This window comes from Panthera uncia, chromosome D2 (genome assembly GCF_023721935.1).
Source record: "Panthera uncia isolate 11264 chromosome D2, Puncia_PCG_1.0, whole genome shotgun sequence".
Taxonomy (NCBI): domain Eukaryota; kingdom Metazoa; phylum Chordata; class Mammalia; order Carnivora; family Felidae; genus Panthera; species Panthera uncia.
In genome coordinates this window covers 52,793,124-52,813,898 of record NC_064818.1, presented here as the reverse complement: position 1 = coordinate 52,813,898, position 20,775 = coordinate 52,793,124, and the positions used below count along the sequence as shown (strand labels likewise).

The window sequence follows — 20,775 nt, the reverse complement described above, 5'->3', positions numbered from 1 at the left end:
TAGTTAACTTATGGTGAGAAGTGGTCTTAACCAAGGGCCATTGTCTTCCTCTGGCCACCTCTGAGTTGTATGCCTGATTCTCTGTGAGTCTTGAGTTCTGAGCTTGCCCTGTATAAATATATTACATTATTTTTGATGAATGTGTAATGTTTTTTCCTATTACACTTAGAACTATTTTAAAATCGAGATCAGACCATGGAATGTTCTTGGGAGAATTCTTCCCCTTCTTTGGGGTATGTCGTTATGTCTGGAAGCCACCAAGGGAACGTTAAAAATGACAAAGCTCAAACCACAAGGTCATCACTTACTCTTCCAAGAAACAGTCTTGTAAACTATTTCCGTGATTAAAAAAAAGGAAAACAATTTACTGTTTATTCTCAAGCAATGATTAGATTGTTCTACCACTTGGCAATTTATAAAACACGATCCATTACCTCATTTCAAGCACTGAGACATATAAGTAAAAAATAATATCATCCACAAAACAAACGAACAAAGAAGGAAAGAGACAAACCAAAACCTCTTAACTACAGAGAAAAAACTAATGGTTCCTGGTGGGGGGTGGGGGGGTGGGCACTGGGTGAAACAGGTGAAGGGGATTAAAAGGACACTTATCATGATCACTAAGTCATGTACAGATTTGTTGAATCACTATATTGTATACCTGAAATTAATGTAACACCATATTTAACTACACAGGAATTTTAAAAAATCAGTATCTTCTTTAAAAAAACAAAACAAAAATAATACCCTCAGTTAAAAAAAAAATTGATTCTAGGACAAAAACATACATAAGAAATGGAGCCCAAAAAAAGCATATTCTCATTTTTCGTATGTAGTAACAAATGGAAGGAAGAATTCTACAGCAATCAGTTACAAAAAGGTAACAGACGAAACTGAGTCACCAGGGAACAAGTAGTTGTGGGGTCGGCTGGGGGCGGGGGGGAACATTGAAAATTAACCACGTTCTTCTGAGCCCAGTTTTCCCATTTTAATAACAAAATACAAGCTTTTAATCAAACTCTACTCCTTTAAAAAACAAACTCAACGCTGTTGCACTAACCCTATGTTACACACTTGGTTTCCTAGTCCTGGTTTCTCCCCTAGTCACAGTAGTTACTCTTGCTATCAAATGTTTGACGTTTTGTTATCATGTTATCTAAACGTTCCATAGTTTTTCTCACTCTTTCAGATCCCAACCCCGGGACCCCTCTCCCTGTGATAGCCAGGTGTTCAAGGATGCCAGTGGTCCTTGGGACGAGAAGAAACTCCCTATAAGTTTGTCTAGCAGAGGAAGATTCTGGAGGCCAAGCCTGCTGCCCCTGTGTGACCCCCTAGGCCTGCTCCAGTCAAGAGTAGTGGGGGTGAAGGTCAGAAGGTCAAGGAGGACAGAGAACAGCAGATCCCTGTCTCTGGGGAAGGGATCAGCACAGCGGCCGCGGGATGAAAGTCCGTTTGACGGAAATAATGAGGTGACCAGAGTGGGGACATAAGGGGCTCTTTAATCTTTTTAGAACTTGAACCAGCCCCGGTGCAGCAAGTTGATAATCTGTATATAAATCCCAACTAAAGTAAGGAGGCCACAAGAAAAAAGTTCCCACGCTGATAAAACCTTAATGGCCCAGTTTCTCACATAGTAAGTCAACTTTGGTTCCTCCCTAAAACTGCCTGTGTGTGAGACAAAGTTTGGGACAAAAAGGGGGATTACTTGAATTACAAGAAGCATCCAGCAGAGAGTCAATGTGGGGCTCGAACCCACAAACTGTGAGATCGTGACTTGAGCTGAAACTGGATGCTCAACCGACTGAACCACCCAGGTGCCCCTATGTTAGTCATTTCTTAGATTTTTTTAATGTTTGTTTATCTTTGAGAGAGACAGGGTGTGAGCAGGGGAGGGGCAGGGAGAGAGGGAGACACAGAATCCCAAGCAGGCTCTAGGCTCTGAGCTGTCAGCACCCGATGCAGGGCTCAAACCCAAGAAACGGGAGATCATGACCTGAGCCGAAGTCAGATGCTTAACCAACTGAGCCACCCGTGTCCCATTCATTTCTTAATGGTCCATCTCCAAAGGGTGGCCTGAGTGGCCTTCAAAGGCCACTGAGATCACATCGAAATCTTTAGCTGCTCCATCAACTCTCTCTCTTTTTTTTTTTTTTTTTTAATGTTTATTTATTTTTTGAGAGAGAGACAGTGCATGAACAGGGAAGGGTCGGAGAGAGAGGGAGACACAGAATCCAAAGCAGGCTCCAGGCCCTGAGCTGTTAGCACAGAGCCTGACACAGGGCTCGAACTCACGGACCGTGAGATCACGACCTGAGCTGAAGTCAGACGCTTAATCGACTGAGCCACCCAGGCACCCCCATCTCTCTTCTTTTAAGTAAACTCTATGCCCAACGTGGGACTTGAACTCATAACCCTGAGATCAAGAGTCACAAGCTCTACGGACTGAGCTGGCCAGGTGCCCCCCAGGCCAGTGGGAGGTCTAGATTTACACACTCGCCAGGCTGTAATGAGGCACCCCAAGTATCCACTGGGGTGGTATCAAAGAAGGGCCAGTAGGGAGCCTTTTTTCATCCTATGCATCTGGAATGAGAAAAGCCTAGGAGAAAGTGAGGACTCTGAGAACCAACCAGTAGTAACAAGGCCACCACTTACTCCAGTGGTCGCGGCAGAGGGCACGTGGGTAGCCAGACGTCTCACTCCTGTCCAGCAGTAAGGAATAGGCCTGAGTAACCTCAGTGTCAAGACAGGCAAAGTGGGGAAACTGGACTTCTACCCCTACCTTGGTCAAGACCACTCCTCAAGGTGGCCCATCACCTGCCTGGGGGATGGGGGGCTCCCACGGTCCCCAGTGGGCGGGAGGGGGAGAGACAAAGGCAGGGACCGGCAGCAGTGGACAGGGCCGGTGGCTGGCTTCCCTTCCCTGCACGGCAGCCAGTGCAGGTGACCAGCTGATGCGTCTTTCTACGTCCGTTTTGACCTTCCCTCAATCTCTGAGCTTCACTGATGTGACTGACTCTGCTTCCAGCTGGGGACCCGAGCACCCCGAGTGCCGCCTGCCCCCCACCGGGAGGCTGACTGGGAAAGGGAGAGAAAGAGGAGAGGGAGAGGTAACCTGGGGAGGATTACCCCTATAATTACCCAGACGCCTGTTTTCTTTTTAAGAGGGAACGTGAACGAATTACACAGTGGGTGGGAGGGTGGGTGGGCAATGAGGGAGTAAATGTCATTGGCACAACTCACTTGCACTTAGAGGAGTGGCTTCAGCCCTAAAGACAAAGTGGTTAGATTTGCTGAGAAAGACTGCTGAGAGCCGCTGCTGGGAGGTGGCCTGGCGGGCTGGGTAGCACAGAGCTCTGTCACCCACAGGTTACAACCTGCTTGCGCACAGACCCATAGACCTATCCATCTGCATCGGTAAACTGTCCGTCCTTCTGATGTTTGCTCTTTGGCCCCGTTGGGCGCACTGTCCCTCTTCCCTAGAGGATGGCAGCTTCTGGAAAAGCAACTGAGCCTGAGAAACAAGGTTGATCTGGGCCCAGGAGGCTGGGCTGCCATTTCCCTGGCACACCCCTGGGAGGTCCTGCCACCCTGTAGGGTACCCTGTGACCCTGTAGGAGCAGAGAGGGTGCAGCAAATTGATCCCTTTGGCGATTGCCCTTCACTTCCCTCACACCGGCTGAGCCCTGGCCCTGTGCCATGCACTGATCAGGGTCAAGAACGTACTGGTGAACAAGACCGACCAAGGCCCTGTCCTCATGGGGCTCACTGTCTAGGGGGAGAGGGACAATAAGGAAACAGATGCATGTAGGATTCATAGGACGAGGGTGAGAAATAAAGTGGGGTAAGATGCCGTAGAGTGAAGACGGTGACCGCGGGGGTGGGCGGGTTGTTTTCAGTTGGGGACCGGGAGCCCTCTCTGAGGAGGGACATCTGAGCAGAGACAGGAGGGAAACATGGCAGCCATGTGGCGATCTGGAGGGAGAGCACTCCAGGCACCGGGAGCAGTAAGTGCAGAGGGTCTAAGGCTGCCGTGTCCTGGAAACAGCGTGGAGGCTGGTGTGACTAGAGCCGAGCGAGCAAGGGGTGGCAGGCCGTGTGCTTGCAGAGGCGAGCAGATCACATCCTCCAGGGCCTTTCAACTTGACGTAATGAATGTTTATGCCAAAGAAGATGAATTTGATTAAACTTGTATTTTGTTGTTAGAACTGTAAATATTTGGTTCTAAGTCAGATGAGACGCTTGGAGCCACATCACAACACCGTGCAGTTCTTGTGTTTAATACATCACGTGGCCTCTGTTTGGAAATAAGACTGTCCCAGGCAGAGGATGGCAGTGCAGGGGCCAGTGATGAGGGTGGTCCATGGTGCCGGTCGGTGGCGGTGGCTTGGACACGCGGCGGAGGTGGGGGGTGCTGAGGAGGGGGGTCGGGACAGACTTTGCAGGTAGAGCTGACTAGGGTCTCCCTCCCTGTTACCCCTTCTGACACCAGGCAGCAGAGACTTCTCACTGGACAGGCCTTGGGGGGAAGCAGCCCCAGCTCGACCTGTCCTGTCCTGGGGAGCCATCCTATCCTGTCCTGGGGAGGCGTCCTGTCCCGGGGAGCCGTCCTGTCCCAGGGAGCCATCCTTTCCTGCCCTGGGGAACCGAGCTCAGGCCTCAGCCCCTCCCTCACATTGGAACAGCACTTTATTGAGAAGAATTTATGAGGCCTGTACTGAGGGGACCCAGCTGAGCTTTCAATGGTCAGGTTGTGGTTGACATTTTTTCTCCTCTAAATTTTCTTTAGACATATGTTGTTTATGTAATTAAGAAAGAAGCAGAGCTTTCCCATTCCATGGGATTAGGCCAAATAGTAATTGAATTACTGAAACTCTTTGAGAAGATAGCCTCTTACTGACTTGAAGCAGTACCAGCTCTGAATATACACACCTCATACTACTGGTGGGAAGTCTGCGGCTGAGTTAAGAGAGGGCTTTGTCCAATGGGATCCTTTCTATCTACTCTTTGATTCAGGGGTGTCTTCACTTGGAAAGGGGTGCCTCGTGATTTTTTTCTAACTTCTGACATGTCCTAATAAATTTCCAAACATTCTTTACAGCTTAGACCATTCTCAGCCTCCAAGCGGACTCGTCATCGACAAAGAATCTGAAGTTTACAAGATGCTCCAAGAGAAACAGGAGTTAAATGAGCCCCCCAAGCAGTCCACCTCATTCCTGGTTTTGCAGGAAATCCTGGAGTCTGAGGAGAAAGGTAATCAACCCTGAGTGCATGCGTGTGGTCAGAGGCTCTTGGGCAAGGCCTGGGTGAGGGTCCATTGTGGCTGAAACAAAGGGACTACAGTCTTGAGTTGGTGAAAGGGGCACGGTGTGCTTTGGAAAGCATGGCTTTTAAAATGCCGAGGGGCTCCTGGGTGGCTCATTCGGTTGAGCGTCCAACTCTTGGTTCCAGCTCAGGTCATGATCTCACAGTTCATCGGTTCGAGCCCCACCTTGGGCTCTATGCTGACAGTGCAGAGCCTGCTTGGGATTTCTCTTTCCCCCCACCCTGCCCCTCCCCACCTTGCTCTCGCTCTCTCAAAAAATAAATAAACATTAAAAAATTAATTAAAAAAATGCTAAAAGCTCTGAGAGAGGGGTCCCTGGGTGGCTTAGTTGGTTGAGGGTCCGATTTTGTCTTGGGTCATGATCTCGCGGTTCGCGAGTTCAAGCCCCGTGTCAGGCTCTGTGCTGACAGCTCGGAGCCTGGAGCCTGCTTCGGATTCTGTGTCTCCCTCTCTCTCTGCCCCTCCCCCACTCGCAGTCTGTCTCTCTGTCTCTCAAAAATAAATAAACGTTAATAAATAAATAAATAAATAGATAGATAAATAAATAAAAGCTCTGAGAGAGAGCGAGAGAGAATGCATGAGCTCCCAAGCACACCTGGCCAGGTGTTCTCTGTCACATGAGCTTTAGGAGGCTGACGTCAGGGTGAGCTTGACTGTTGTGGGAACCTGTTCTTCTTTCCCTTGGCCATTTGTTGGGCTTGAGCCCATGCTGCTGCGGTGGCTGACACATGTGACTGGGTGAAGGCCGCGAGCCGTGACAAGCAGAATGAAAAGGAAGCAGCAACACGGAGCTGGGTGCTGGGCTTTCACTCTGGGGCGGTGCATTTGTTCTTGCTTTAGGGTAGGTGGACTCCCGAGAGCCAGAGAGCCCCGGTTTGGCCCCATCCTCCCCGAGTGACCTTAGACAAGTCTCCGAACCTTTCCAGGCCTGTTTTCTCATCTGTCAGTCGGGGACAGAAGCCCTCTCGTCTAAGGCCGGTGTGAGGATCCAATGTCATAAACCGCACAGACACCTGCTACATGACCGGCATGCAGTGGGTGCTTCGTGCCCATGATTCTGTTTGCAAACCTCATCAGCAGGTGCCAGGCCAGCCTTAGCTTGTCCAGGGAGCGAGCTCTGATGCCTGAGGACCCAGGGCCACCCGTGTGGCTCTGCAGGCCTTGGGAGACAGCCTTTGCATTGCAGACGTCATAGACTGTATATACAGACAGCTTTCAAGCAAGGACTAAAGCTATCTTTAACAATTACAGCCTATTATGAGAAGGCTTGGACAGATGGTGTCGCTGGCAAACGGGTGCTTTTTCTTCTTTCTCACGAAGGTGACCTGGGAGCCGCAGCCCCTGCCCCGCCCACCTCCCTGGTGGTTATTCACAAGCACTTTCTGATTCTCCTGTCAGCCTAGCCATGAATGACTTTTCTGGAGGCTTGGGTTTTGCACCCCTTCCTGATCTCTGTGCTGCCCAGCCCCCCACACTCTGTCTCCCCTGCTTTCCCTGAGGCTCAGATGTTGCTGGAGCCCTGCTTTCCGTTGGTCTCTCTTCTTCTCCCCCCACCCCCACCCCATGTGTCCACCTGTGAAGAGAGAGTTGGTGATGCTGACGGTGAAACTGGCTTTACCGGCCCGAGGGAATGACTTGCCTGTTCAGAGCTGAGCACCCTCTGTAAGAGTAACTTCCCTCCCCCAGAACCCCCAGCCCCAAATGCAGGTGTGGCTTCTTGGGAGTCCTGCCTGAGCTGAAAGTTCCCTACTGAACAAACCCAAACCCAGGCTTCCTCCCCATTTGGGTGGGTTCTTTCCCGAAATTGGTAATTTACAAGCACAGGAAGTTAGGGGGGAAAGTTCTCCTATTATGCTAAAAGGATATTGTTTTACCAGCAGTTTCCCCCTTTGCTTGTTGTACCTGTGCATTTTGGAAGGAATGAGTCATATTCTGTATTAAGTTCCAGTATTAGGGCCAACTGACAAGTGACTTGGGGACCAACCCTAGAGAATGACAGTTTTGTCAAAACATGAGAAACCACAATTTATTCTACTCTCTGAGTAAGTGGGTGCAAACCCCTTCAGTTAAGAGAGGAAAAGTTAGTCCATTCCAGCCCAGACAAAGACCTAGATAGACACTGCAGAACTCATCTAGTCAAACGCCCTCATGTCCCAGAGAAGGACCTAAAGCCCAGCCTCACTCCTGGTGTGTCAGCTCCATTGCTCATCATGATCTGGACTCCTTCCATGCAGTGGCTTCCATTCTCAAGGTTACCTCATGGCCCTAGTTGGCAGCTGGTGCTCCAGCCAGCACACCCACATCCAGGCACCATGGAGGAAGAAGGGCTAAGTGGAGGCTCCTCCTTTCCGACAAGCCAGCTTTTTCTTTTCCAGAAGTCCCACACTAGTATCCCATTTCATTTGACCAGAATTTAGTGACATGACCACATCTCGTAGCAGGAGAATCAGAATTATAGTTCTTTCCTTCCTGCGATGGTTATTCTTTTGCCTCAAAGAAAATAAAAATTCAGTCTCTCCCATATCTCTTAATTATGTACTTGAATTAAATTTTCACTGAACGAAACACCATCAGTTCTAATTCATACATCCACTGCATTCAGAAGGCTCTCGGGAGGGAGCTCAAATGCCATCTTTTATCTGAGATGAAATGGTCAGAGCTCAGGGAAGTGAGGGCTCCTCTCATTCGAGAAGGCTTGGGGTTCAGAAAGCAGTGCCGCCCTACCAGCACTGGCGTCCAGGCCCTGCCTGTGACCCGCCTTGAGACCACAGGCAGGTTGTCCATCTCTCCAAGCCCTGGTTTCTGCACATGTCCAGGGAGGCTGATAATGGCTACTTCACAGATGGTCTAAAGCGTTAAAGGAAATGGTGCATGTCAGGTGCCAGGCCCTCCATCGGCGAGGCCCTCGTGGGAGGCTTGGCTGCGGTAGGGTTTGGTGATAAGCCTCCAAAAGATTCGCTGTGGGTCTTCTCATTTTGGGTGAAATTCAGCCTCTGAAGTACGAGAAAGGGTCCTGGGTTTCTCAGACTTCATCTTGCCCTGGATCAGATTCCAAATTTGCAGGGAGAAGGAGGATTTCCTTTTTTTTTTTTTTTAAACTGTGAGCTGCAGCTGACACAAGATGTACTGTCTGAACCATATTTAAGTGTACCCGGTGCGATTAGCTGCATCCATCCTGTTGGGTTGCCATCAGCACCACCCATCCACAGGAGCCCCTCTTGTAAAACTGAAGCTTGGAACCCGTTCCGCGCTGCCTCCTCATCGCGCCCTCCCCCAGCCTTTGGACACCACCGTTGTACCTTCTGTTTGCATGAATCTGACTACTTCAGGCACTTCCTATGAGTGGAATCCTACAGTATTTGTCTTTTGTGACTGGCTTCTCTCACTTAGCATAACGTCCTCAGGGTTCACGTGTGTTGTAGCGGGTGTCAGCATTTCCTTCCTTTTTAAGGCTGAGCTTTCTACGGTATGTATGCAGCGAATCTTGTTTATCATCCATCTGTCCACTTAAGAGGACTTGAAATGAGAGGAGACTTGGAAGGAGGCATCAAGGACTGAGAAAGTACAGTGGGCACCAGAGGCTTCAAGATGAGAAAGCTGGAGATTTGCTCAGGAAGTGTCCAGGTGCTAGGTTAAGGACCATGAATTTGGTTCTTTGGAAATGTGGAGCCATGGAAGGTGGTTGAGCAGTGAAGTGGATAGAAAAAAAAGCTGTGCTTTTACTCAACCCATTTTCACTTTTTTTCCAGAAAGCTTGGACAATGCCAGTTTCACTGGAAGAAGAGAAATTTGGAAATTTTTATAGCTTACCAGAGTCCAAAGGGAGCTAATATTTTTACCGTAAGCTAGTTGAAAAAGACAAAGTGAAATTTCTTTGAGTTTGCAGTGCTGGCTGGATAAGTGAGAGAAGAAGATGGAGCCAGCAGATGGTGCTGCAGGGTTGAACAACCCTGAAGGCTGGCTTTGTCCAGCACACAGCTGCCTCTCCTCCCCCTGTGCTGTTTCCGCCCTTTGCCCCTCCCTCCCTCCTTTCCTCCCTCCCCCGAACTTCCTTCCTTTTTTTATTTTTTTAAGTTCTCTCTATACCCAACCTGGGGCTCGAACTCATGACCTTGACATCCAGAGTCCCATGTTCTACTGACCGAGTCAGCAGACGGAATGCATTATGTGAAAAACAGCCCCATCGTGTGAGACCATGACCTCACTGAACTGGTTCCCTGGGCACAGTTTCCCTTCCAAGCCATTGGGGTGCACAGAGACACCGCATGTCCTTCCTTCACAGGGTAGGCAGCAGCCCGGGTGGCTCTAGCAATGGGCCCGCAGATGAGGGAGAAGCCTCTTTGGGATGCTTAGGGGTATGAAGCTGGCCACCCAGGGCCTTCTGAGATCCCCAGAGGGAGCCAGGATTAGAGTGACAGGAGGGAGGCTTTGCCTTGGGTACAGAATTTAAGGGAGCACCACAAAAACTCAACAGCCAAGACAAAAATTATACTTTAATGCAATATTTTTTAAAATTACAATTAATGCAGAAAGTATAATAAAGTCAGGACTGTGGCCAAGGAAGGAGGAAGGTTTGGAAAGGCACAAGGGGACTTTGGACTTAGGATAAGCAAAGTGCCAAAGGCCGCTAATGGGGCAGCACCAAGCCTTCCCGAAGCCTATTTGTAGAGCTTATGGCTGAAAACAGCGGAAACCCTGGAGCCTCCTAACATCTGCCCCTTCTCATGTGTTGCCAGCTGGACATCTGTGTTGATCAGTTCCCGGCACTGATGGGGGAACCCCGAGAGACCATGCCATCAACACCCATGATGGGGCCTTTAAGACAGGCTGCTTTCAAATATTCCCTCTTGCTGTTCTCTGTAAGGTGACAAAATATCCCAGGCTAGCTGTCAGGCTGCATCAGCCAGCAGTGGGCTGCAGCAGCCAATGCATTTCTTGTTCCTGTTACAGGAGGGCTGCTGGCTGGGCCCGGCCTGGCTCCAGGAGTCCTCCCATCCCAGAGCCCAGCAGGGGGAGGTGTCACTCTCTGGAGCTTGCCGTTTTTAGGGCAGAGGCCGGAAGCTCCATGGGGACAGGACCAAACTACCCAAATGCACCTCATGCTTCTCCCAGAACAGGGCTCACATCTCACATTTCCCTTGGCCGGAGCAAGTCATGTGGCCAAACCCGAGGCCCATGGGATATACTCCACGGAGAGTGGGGTTTCTCGGTTTGGTGCTGTTGACATTTGGGGCCAGATAAATCCTTGTGGTGGGGCTGTTGTGTGCATTTTAGGACAGTTAGCAGCATCTCTGGCCTGGACCCATTGGATGCCAGAAGCACTGCCCTCCAGTTGTGATGAGCAAAACTGATCCCTAGAGGACAGAATCAGCCCCCCCCCCCCCCCCCCCCCCCCCCCCCGCCCAGTAGAGATCTACTGACCTAGATGCATGGTAAGGGTAGGGAGGGTATAGATAATTGTAACAAAATAAACAGCCTACCATCCCAGCCAGTTATAAATGCCCCGTACTTGAATTCCTCTCAATTTTTGGTTCAGAAGCACCAGTCAATATGTGGGGACTCATTTTCTAAAAGGACGAGAGAAACAGGGCCCTCATTTGTCAGCTCAGGATTGCCCAGCCTGGCTACAGCTATAGGATGACTCTTACCTCCTCACCTTACATGAGAACCATTTTTTTTTCTTTTCTTTTCTTTTTTTTTTTTTTTTTTTTTTTTTTTTTTTTTTTTGCTCTTGTGTGGTTCTCAAAGTGTGGTTCCTGGACCAGCAGCATCAGCAGCAGCACCAGCGAGCTTGTTAGAAATGCAAATTCTTAGGCCCTACCCCAGGCCTACTGACTTAGAAACTCGGCATGGGACCCAGCGAGCTGCATTTTAGTGAGTTCTCCAGATCACTCTGATGCACAGTAAAATTTGAGAAGAGCTGCTTTAGTCTGAAGAAGTGGGTTTTAACCAGGGACATATAGAGTAGGATCTCCTGGGGCCCCTGCACCTGGAGATGTTTGGTCAGCAGCTCTGGCTACGAGCCTGGTCTTTGAATTTTAGGAAGTCTCTTCTGGTGCCTGGGATGTTCACAGATGCCTGTTCAGAACACTGGTGTAGAGATTTCTATGGCTTCTTGGGCCAAAACATGTCAGACTAGGGTGGGGACCAGCGAGCATTTGTCATGGCATTTCACTCACATCTGCGTTTTTATTGAACCTCTACTATTTGCCAAGCCCAAGGCTAGGCTCTGTGGAATCTTGCCAAGTAGGTAAAACAGGGTCATGGTCCACTAATTTGCAGTCCAGTCACAGAGATGTGTAAATAGCTGACGAATGACAATACTGCCAGCCGAATAGATGGCAATAATAGTAATATTAATAGCTTGCCATTGTTAATAGAAGCCACGATAGAGGGCTCTGAAGGCGTGATGAACTGGGCTGCAGTTAGGCACCCATCAACCGGGGGCTTCAATTATCCATCCAGGGCTGACTGCAGGGAGGTTGCTGTCTCTGTAGCAGGTGGTTTTTATCTGGCTGCTTATAGATAGATGCTCTACTGGAATGACTTTGTACCACTTGTGAGGTGGGTTTCTTTCTTTTTTTAGGTTTATTTGTTTTGAGAGAGAAAGCACGAGTAGGGAAGGGACAGAGAGAGAGGGAAAGAGAATCCTAAATGGGCTGCGCGCTGACAGCACAGAGCCTGACACAGGGCTCGAACCCACGAACTGTGAGCTCATGACCTGAACTGAGGCCAAGAGTCAGATGCTTAACCGATTGAGACACCCAGGCGCCCCCTTGTGATGTGGGTTTATTTTGGCATCTAAATACATTGTCTTTTGATTATCAGGTAATGTTTTTATTTACTTATTCCAACTGTGTAAGTCATTTTTAAGTTCCCGTATCAGTATATGCATGCATTTAATCAAAATGAACTATCATTTGTTTCAGGGCTTTGTGCCATGTACTGTGGAAAGGCTTTGTATTTTTTAATTTTTTTGTACCACTGTGGAGGGAAAAATGATCTCCTGTTTTATAGAAAAGGAAATTGGGAGGCCAGAGAGATTAAGTAACTTGCCCAGGGTCACACAGCAGAGTCAGGTCTGTTTGATGGCAGTGCCCAGGAACTTGCTGGAACGTATGTATAAGTGACTCTGAAAGAACTAAATGAAACTTCTGCAGTCCCACCCTTCCTGGCCAACCCAAGTGTTTTCCTCATTGTAGGAGACCCCAACAAGCCCTCAGGTTTCAGAAGTGTTAAGGCTCCGGTCACCAAAGTGGCTGCATCTATTGGAAATGCCCAGAAGTTGCCCATGTGTGACAAATGCGGCACCGGCATCGTGTGAGTACCTGCCTTCCCCGGGCGTGGGAGGCCCTGCAGATTGGGTAAAGCAAGAAAATGCGGCAGGTGCCGGACGTTGTGCATTTTGGGTGTGATGGGGTGAAAGTCCCGCCTGGAAAATGGAACAGAGAGGCCAAGGAGGCCTTGGTCCAGAGCCAGGTGTACAGGTTTCCCTTGGCCACGGACCCCTCACAGTGTGAACGTGTAAACCCAGGAAGGGCTGCACTGTCGGAGCGGGAGGGTTTCAAGAGGAATGTCTGAGACCCCAGGAATGAGCAGCTGCTTTATGAGTGGAGGCCCGTTCTGAGGCCCTGACCCGCCCTCTGATGGGCCTCGGGGAAGGACGCCCCGGCCGCAGTGCCTCCTTCAGGTGCCTGTCACTAACGGAGCCCTGTCCTGCCTCCCTCCTGCAGCGGTGTGTTTGTGAAGCTGCGGGACCGTCACCGCCACCCTGAGTGCTACGTGTGCACTGACTGTGGCACCAACCTGAAACAGAAGGGCCACTTCTTTGTGGAGGATCAGATCTACTGTGAAAAGCACGCCCGGGAGCGGGTCACACCCCCTGAGGGCTACGACGTGGTCACCGTGTTCCCCAAGTGAACCGGCAGACCTGCACCTGTCGCGACTTGTCCTCTCGCTGCCCTGGCCCTCTCCTCCCCTCCGAGTTCTTGCCAACTTTGGTGTTATCCCTGCTCCTTAAACACCATGTCTGCCTGCCTCTGCTAACTGACTCGCTGGCCCTGTGACACCTGCTTGTACGATTAACAGGAGGTTGTTTCGTTCGGTGGCCCCCTTGCCAGCATCCCGGGGTCTTCTCTTCACCTCAGTTCATCTCTGCCGCAAATGGACATCAGCCAAATTGGAACCAAACCAAATTTAATATGTGTGACGTTGATTTTGTTTTTACTCAATAAATTTATAGACACCGAGGCGGTGTGGCGTTCTCTATCATTTGACCATGTGCTCTGTTTCCTGTCTGAAGCCAGATGGGATTTCCGAGGCCTCTCTCCTCTTATTTTGGGCTTTCCCAAAATAAATCTCTGACATTTGCAGGCCTTTTGCCTCCAGGTGTGAGAAATTTGACCTCTGAATGAGCCATACTCTCACCTTTCTTGGAAGCTTGCTCCAAATTCTCTTTCTCTGATGCTACTATAAGATCAACCTCGTTATGTTGTAATGAAATGATGTTTTCTTTTATATCTGACTGTTCTGGGACTTATCTGAGGAAATGAATGCTTCTCAAATAATAGATGGAGAGCTTTACCAGTTGACCTTGAATATTCCCTGAGTCCCTTTCCAGCTGGTTGCTGCCACTAAGCCCCTCTCCTTTGTTTGTTTGGGGTTTTTTTAGCGCTTATTTATTTTTGAGAGAGAGAGAGACAGAGCATGAGTGGGGGAGGGGCAGAGAGAGAGGAAGACAGAATTCAAAGCAGGCTCCAGGCTCCGTGCTGTCAGCACAGAGCCCAAAGTGGGGCTCGGACCCACGAACTGTGAGATCGTGACCTGAGCCGAAGTTGGACACTCAACCGACTGAGCCACCCACGTGCCCCAAGCCCCCCTCCTTTCTGGAGGGATGCAAACTCAGGATAGATCTCACGTAGGTGTTAAACTCAGGCACCTCTTGGTAGTCTGTGGAATTTGAACGGCTGGTAGACAAGTTCAGCAGCTGCAGCCTGAGAAGGGCCTGGGACCAGTGGTGGTCCTGCCATCAGGTAAGCCTCAGATGCTCAGAATCGCTAGGTGAGGGTGAAGGGAAATAGACCGAGGTAATGATGATAAGTTACCAACTTGGGGGGCAGGGGCTGTTTATCCCACTGACCTTCCCCAAGCTTGCCACAGGGAAGGCTGGCCCACCAGAACCTGGGAGGGGCGGCCTCGAGGAGTCATATGAAGATTTCTCCGAAGCTGACAGTGTCGCATCACTTGGATACCCCTTCAGAACCCGAGGACTTGGTCCCCGAGTTGCCAGCGGAGGGCCACGTCCATCAGCTGAAGAGCGCTCCCTTTCCCAGGTGGTCCAGTGCCTGGAGAGGCAGGCATATCCGGGCCCCGAGCCCTGGACAGCTTTGAAGGGGTCCGCCGAGACCTCCCTCTAGGCCGTACGTAGCCAACTTCTCCCCCCGCCTCCCCTCCCCAGGTCTTGGTCCCAAGGGCACCCCTCATAAACTTTTCCTTACGCTGATCCCCGGGTCACAGTTTACTTCCTGGGAAAACACTTCTGACAACCATGACAGAAACTTTGGATTTTTTTTTTCTGAGGTGGGATTTATTTGGAGAGTTTTTTTCACAGGGACGTACCTTAAACTGACTTACCCGTTTAAATGGTTGATTTGCATTCCATGTCAAAAACTCACCATAGTGGGCAGAAGTATAAACAGACCAGGTAGGAGGCTACTGCCCCGGTCCAGGTAAGGAATGGAAAGACTGGCACAGGGGGTGGGGGTGGGAGTGGTGGGAAGTCACTGGATTCGAGACAGATTTTACTTTATTTATTTTCATTTTATTTTAGAGAGGGAGAGGGGCAGAGGGAAAGAGCATCTTAAGCAGGCTCCACACTCAGCACGGAGCCTGAGATGGGGCTTGATCCCACAACCCTGGGATCATGACCTGAGCTGAAATCAAGAGTCAGACACTCAACCCAGCTGAGCCACCCAGGCGCCCCTGAGACAGATTTTAAACGTAGAGCAGACTGACTCAGGCTGTTCTCCTCCTGCCAGACGCCAAAGAGCTTCTCCCCCATAATGGGCCACTAAGGCAGACTTTTCAGCTCTGCGGACCCCGTTGTTCTATGCCCGGAGCTCGGAATGGCAGGAGAAAGGAGTGTGGCAGGTGTGGCCTGGTGTCCCCAGTCCCTTGGGCATGTGCTGAAGGTTGGCTCCCTCACCTGCTTCCCTCTTCTACCCCCAAGAGCCCTGTTCTAGAGGAAAGAGTAACATCTAGAAAGTACATCAGGTGTAACGGTCCCTTACATTGATGGCACTTTCCATATTACAAAATGCATTTATATTTGTTGCTCTGCGGGCATCACAAACCATACCAATGGGCAATTTCATAGGTGGGGAACCAGGGACTTGGTGCAAATGAGAAATAGAATGTATAGGGTCGTGAGAAAACACGTGCAGTGGGTTACAGGGAACGCTGTGGTTTCTGCTCTGTGGGCGAGTGCCTGTGGTCAGGGTCTGAGAGCATCAGGGGATTTATTGTAGTGGTTAGGTCGTGGCTGACTGCCCTCCTCCCTCTAAATATTCTCTTGATGCCATGTCACTGAATCAATTTGAAAAGAAGTAAAGCATTTCTGTCCAATGGGACTAAGCCAACAAGGAACTGAATTGCCGAAACTGTTTGGCAGAAGACACACGTTGCATTGAAGCAGCAGCCGCTTCTGGTGACAAATATACCTCGAAACCTTGGCAAACCATCTGTTGAATTTAAGAGAGGGTTTACTGCATTGTGATTACCTGTGTATATCCTGAGATCTGTGTCTAATATTTACCAGAGAGGAACGCATGGTGAATTATTTCTGACTTCTGACACATAATGAATTTCCATATGCTCTTCCCAGATTGAAGCATTGTCCTCTCGGCAACCTTGGCATAGGCCAAGAATCTGAGGTTTATGAGATGCTACGAAGAAGCAGGAGCTAGAAAAATAGTCCACCCCATTCCAAGCTTCTGCAGAAAATCCTGGAGTCTGAGGACAGAGGTGACCCGTCTTGCATGCCGTCGGAGGCTGTTGGTCAAGGCCGGGCGTGTGGATCAGTCATTGCTGAAAGACAGGTGCGCAGAGCCTAGCGGCGGGAGGAAGGAGCACAGTGTGGGCCATTAAACACCAATAATAAAATAATCTAACTTTGCCTTCGTGCCTTGGTCTGTGTTACAGAAGCTGCAGATCTGGCTGTTTCCTGTCCCGTGTGCACCGTATGGCTGAGGGCTGGGTAAATTATCTTGTGGTGGGATTTTGTCGGTTTGTCCCTCAGGCCCCCTTGATTTGATGTGAGCCCATAGATCCCAGTCCTACAGTGACTGGTGGGCGCAGGTAGGCAAAGGCCAAGGGCAACGGACAGACTGAAGCAAAACGAGCCACCAACAGAATGAACCCAGGCTGTGGGCTTCACTGTGCAGCTGAGGAAATGGCATTTTATTTTTGCGCCCAAGTGTGTTTGGCACATTGGAATCCTGCTTTTACGCAAGGCTTTCTCCTCTTCTCCCCACGTGGGTGAGACCTCCCCGCTGAGAGGGATCTGAGTACCTGGTGACTCTGCTGGGGAGGGACCTGCCTCAGCCAGACTTCCAGTCCCCTGGGCTCCTCCCATGCTGGAAGGGACTGAGATTTTTTCCCCAGGGTGACCGGGTCTAATGCTCCTAGCTGTGGAACTTAGCCAAGTTACTCACCCTTCTTGAAGTATCGACCCTGCGTCATTTTCTCCTCTGTTTTCCATCAGTCTGTTTTCTTTTTGGTTTCTGTTTGACTTCTGTAGTAATCTTTATTATTTTCCTCTTCCTCTTTGCCTTAGGGTAGTTTGATCTTCTTTTTCTCGTTATTTCGTGGTGGACATTTAGAACATTGGTTTGACACTTTTTTTCTAATGTAAGCATTTAATGGTGTGTATTTCCCTGTAAGTACTCCTTCCGCTGCAGGCCACAAATTTGATACACTACCGCATTTTCATTTTCGTTCATTTCAAAGTAGTTTCCAATTTCTCCTGGGATTTCTTCTCTGACCCCTGGAATATTTAGAAGCGTTGTGCTTAGTATCTATTTAAAAAAATTTTTTTTAATGTTTATTCTTGAGAGAGAGAGACAGAATGTGAGCAGGCAAGAGACAGAGAGAGAGGGAGACACAAAATCCGAAGCAGGCTCCAGGCTCTGAGTTGTCAGCACAGAGCCCGACGTGAGGCTTGAACTCACAAACCGCAAGATCATGACCTGAGCTGAAGTCGGACACTTAACTGACTGAGCCACCCAGACGCCCCATCGTTTTCCTTAATATCTAAATATTTGGTGGTTTTCCAGCTATCTTTCTGTTATTGATGTCTAATTCAATTCCACTGTGAGTTGGAATTAAATTCTTTTCAGTTTCTCTTGTAGCCCAGATCATAGTCTAGACTGGTGAACATTCTATTATGTATTTGAAGAGAATGTATATTCTGCTATTTAGGATGGAGTGTTTTATAAACTAAATTAGGTCAAGCTAGTTAATAGTTTCAAGGTAATTAAGCTCCTGTCTTCTATCTTCTTACTGAGATTTTCTGTCTACTTGTTCAATCATTGAGTGAGAGTGGACACTTGAAATCTCTAGCTATAATATATGAATTCATCTAGTTCTATTGGTTTGGTTTTATATCTTTTAAAGTTTTTATTTAAGTAATCTCCACACCCGGCATGGGGCTTGAACTCATGACTCTGAGATCTAGAGTCGCATGCTCTTCTGACTGAGCAAGCCAGGCACTCCTGGTTTTATATCGTTTTTTTTTTTTTTTATTATTGATTTTTTAAATGATTATTTATTTTTGAAGGAGGGAGGGAGGGAGAGAGAGAGAGAGAGAGCGAGCGAGCGAGCACGGAATCCCAAGCAGGCTTCATGCTGTCAGCGCAGAGCCCAACATGGTGCTTGATCCCACAAACTGAAATCATGACCTGAGCCAAAGTCAAGAGTGGGACGGACTCTTAACTGACTGAGCCACCCAGGCACCCTGGTGTTATATCTTTTAAAGCTCTGCTTTAGGTACATATACATTTAAGGTTCTTATATTTTGTAATGAGATAACTCCTTTGTGATTATGAAATGAACATCTTTATCTCTGGTAATATTCCCTGTTCTGAAATCTACTTAGATATTAAGCGAGCCATCCCAGCTTTCTTTGATCCGTGTTTGAATATTACATCTTTTTCCATCCTTTTAATTTTTCTGTGTCTATATATTTAGAGTTGGTTTTCTTTAGAAAGCATTTGTTTGAGTCTTGCTTTTTCGCTCAGCCAGCCAATCTCTACCTTTTGGTTTTGACCATTTTTATTTCATTTAATTTTTTATGTCATTGGGTAAATGTCTGTCATCTTGCTATTGTTTTCTCATAGTTTTGTTCTTTATTTTCTTTTTTACCTACATCCTTTTGGATCAGTTATTTCTTATGGTTCCATTTGATCTCAATTATTTGTTTATTATCTCTATTTTTGTGTGTTGTTTTTTAGTGGTTTACAATTTATATCACCAACTTAATGTAGTCAATGTTCAAGTAATAATATACGTATCAAGCATAGTATAAAAACCTTACAATCAAAGTACCTGGGTGGCTCAGTCAGTTAAGTGTCTGACTTTAGCTCAGGTCATGATCTCACAGTTCATGGGTTTGAGCCCTGCGTTGGGCTCTGTGCTGGCAGGTCAAAGCCTGGAGCCTGCTTTGGATTCTGTGTCTCCCTCTCTCTCTGCCCCTCCCCCACTTATGTTCCCTCTCTCCCTCTTTCTCTCTCTCTCAAAAGTAAATAAACATTAAAAAAAACCTTATAATAGCATATTTCCATTTCCTGTCTCCCATCTTTTACATTTTTGTCATGTATTTTATTTCTACACATGTTTAAACCCAACAGTAGTCTTTAAAAAAGATATGAAAATTACTCTCTATAATTTTCTAAATAATTTTATTTAAGTAATTCCCACATTACCCTTTCCAGTGGTCTTCATTCCTTCCTATATATCCATGCTTTCCTCTGGGAGCATTTTCCTTCAGCATGAATAATTTATTTTAGTCATAATCTTAATCAGTGTGGTCTGCCATGGTGAATTTACTTCATTTGGAATGTCTGAAAATCTTTTTATGTAGCCATTTTTATTGAGGCATATTTTCAATATGTAATTTTATGTAATTAAAAAAATCTATTATGAATTGATTATAAACACCAAAATGATATATGAGTATAAGGAATGATTGTTGTCTCTAATTATAGTTTTTTCTCTCGGCCGCTTTCTGAGTTCCAGTATAGAGAATTATTTTCTATGTGTAGTAGAAGTTTCACCTCCATTGTAGGGACCATGTAATATTTATCTTTATGATCCCAAAGCCTCGTGCAGGACGTGGCATAGGTATAAGTGTGCTCAGTGAGGTTTTTTTGTCTGTCTGTTTGTTTGTTTGTTTATATGGGGGGGAGGGAGGGAGAGGGGGAGTAGGGGAGGGGGCAGAGAGAGAGAGGGAGAATCCAAAGCAGGCTCCAGGCTCCGAGCTGTCAGCACAGAGCCCAGCGCAGGGCTCAAACTCATGAGCCATGAGATCATGACCTGAGCTGAAGTTGGATACTTAACTAACTGAGCCACCTAGGTGCCCGAGTTTTTTTTTTTTTTTTTTTTAATTAGGTAGATGAGGCCTCCTCTATTAAGCTTACTTTCCCTTCTTTCATCTATTCTATCTAGGAAAGCCATAATAAGTTATTTAACAATACTGCTGATTCAAATAGTTTTATTTTGGAGAGACTAAAGGAATGACAAGAATCGTGGACACTAACAATCACTGGAACTTCTTTGATTCTTTCTGGTCAAAATGGAACAGAACAAATGTGAACTAGGTTATAAGGCTCATCATTGTATTCTTTCTGGAGGCATTTAGGTGATTGGGCAAATACTACTATTTGGCAAGCATTTACAACAGCATGTACTATGTGTGTGGGCCTACACTAAGCATCATGGGGGACTTTCAATCTTGTAAGGTTAGAGAATGATAAAACATGATCCGTCTGGTGAGTGGTAAAGGTGGAACTGAAGAAAGGCAGAACATACATACTCTTATGTCTTGGATGAAATAATTATAACTTTTAAGGAGCAGCATATGCAAAATACTGTGCTCTAAAGTGAAGCTATAATTGATGATTAAACATAGTGCACTTAAAAGAAGTGATAGTGTAAGTTGGCCGTGAAGGATGGGGAAGGGAATTCCGTATGTGGTGAGGACATGCCCAACTTTAGACTAGTGGATTGGCAAGGAGACTGGGTAGAGGGAGCAGAGGACTTTAAGTGGTTTGGTAAAAATGGGCTTTGGCCTGATAAGGAATTGGAGTTTGGTATGTATGGAGTGATCTGAATACTGAGTTAGCAATTTTTTATTTGATTCGATGGAAATTTGAGCAAGAACAGGGATGTGCTTG

The 20,775-nt window shown here is 47.8% G+C and overlaps 1 protein-coding gene across 1 annotated transcript in view; it reads left to right on the top strand.

Moving 5' to 3' along the window:
• The window catches only part of PDLIM1 (PDZ and LIM domain 1), a 48,706-nt gene extending 35,131 nt beyond the window's left edge, over nt 1–13,575 (top strand). Inside the window, exons 5-7 of the mRNA XM_049645493.1 lie at nt 5,102–5,253; nt 12,529–12,646; nt 13,060–13,575. Coding sequence (XP_049501450.1) covers nt 5,102–5,253; nt 12,529–12,646; nt 13,060–13,246 — 457 coding nt within the window. The 3' untranslated portion in view covers nt 13,247–13,575. The remainder of the gene's footprint in view (nt 1–5,101; nt 5,254–12,528; nt 12,647–13,059) is intronic.
• Nucleotides 13,576–20,775: the final 7,200 nt, after the last annotated feature.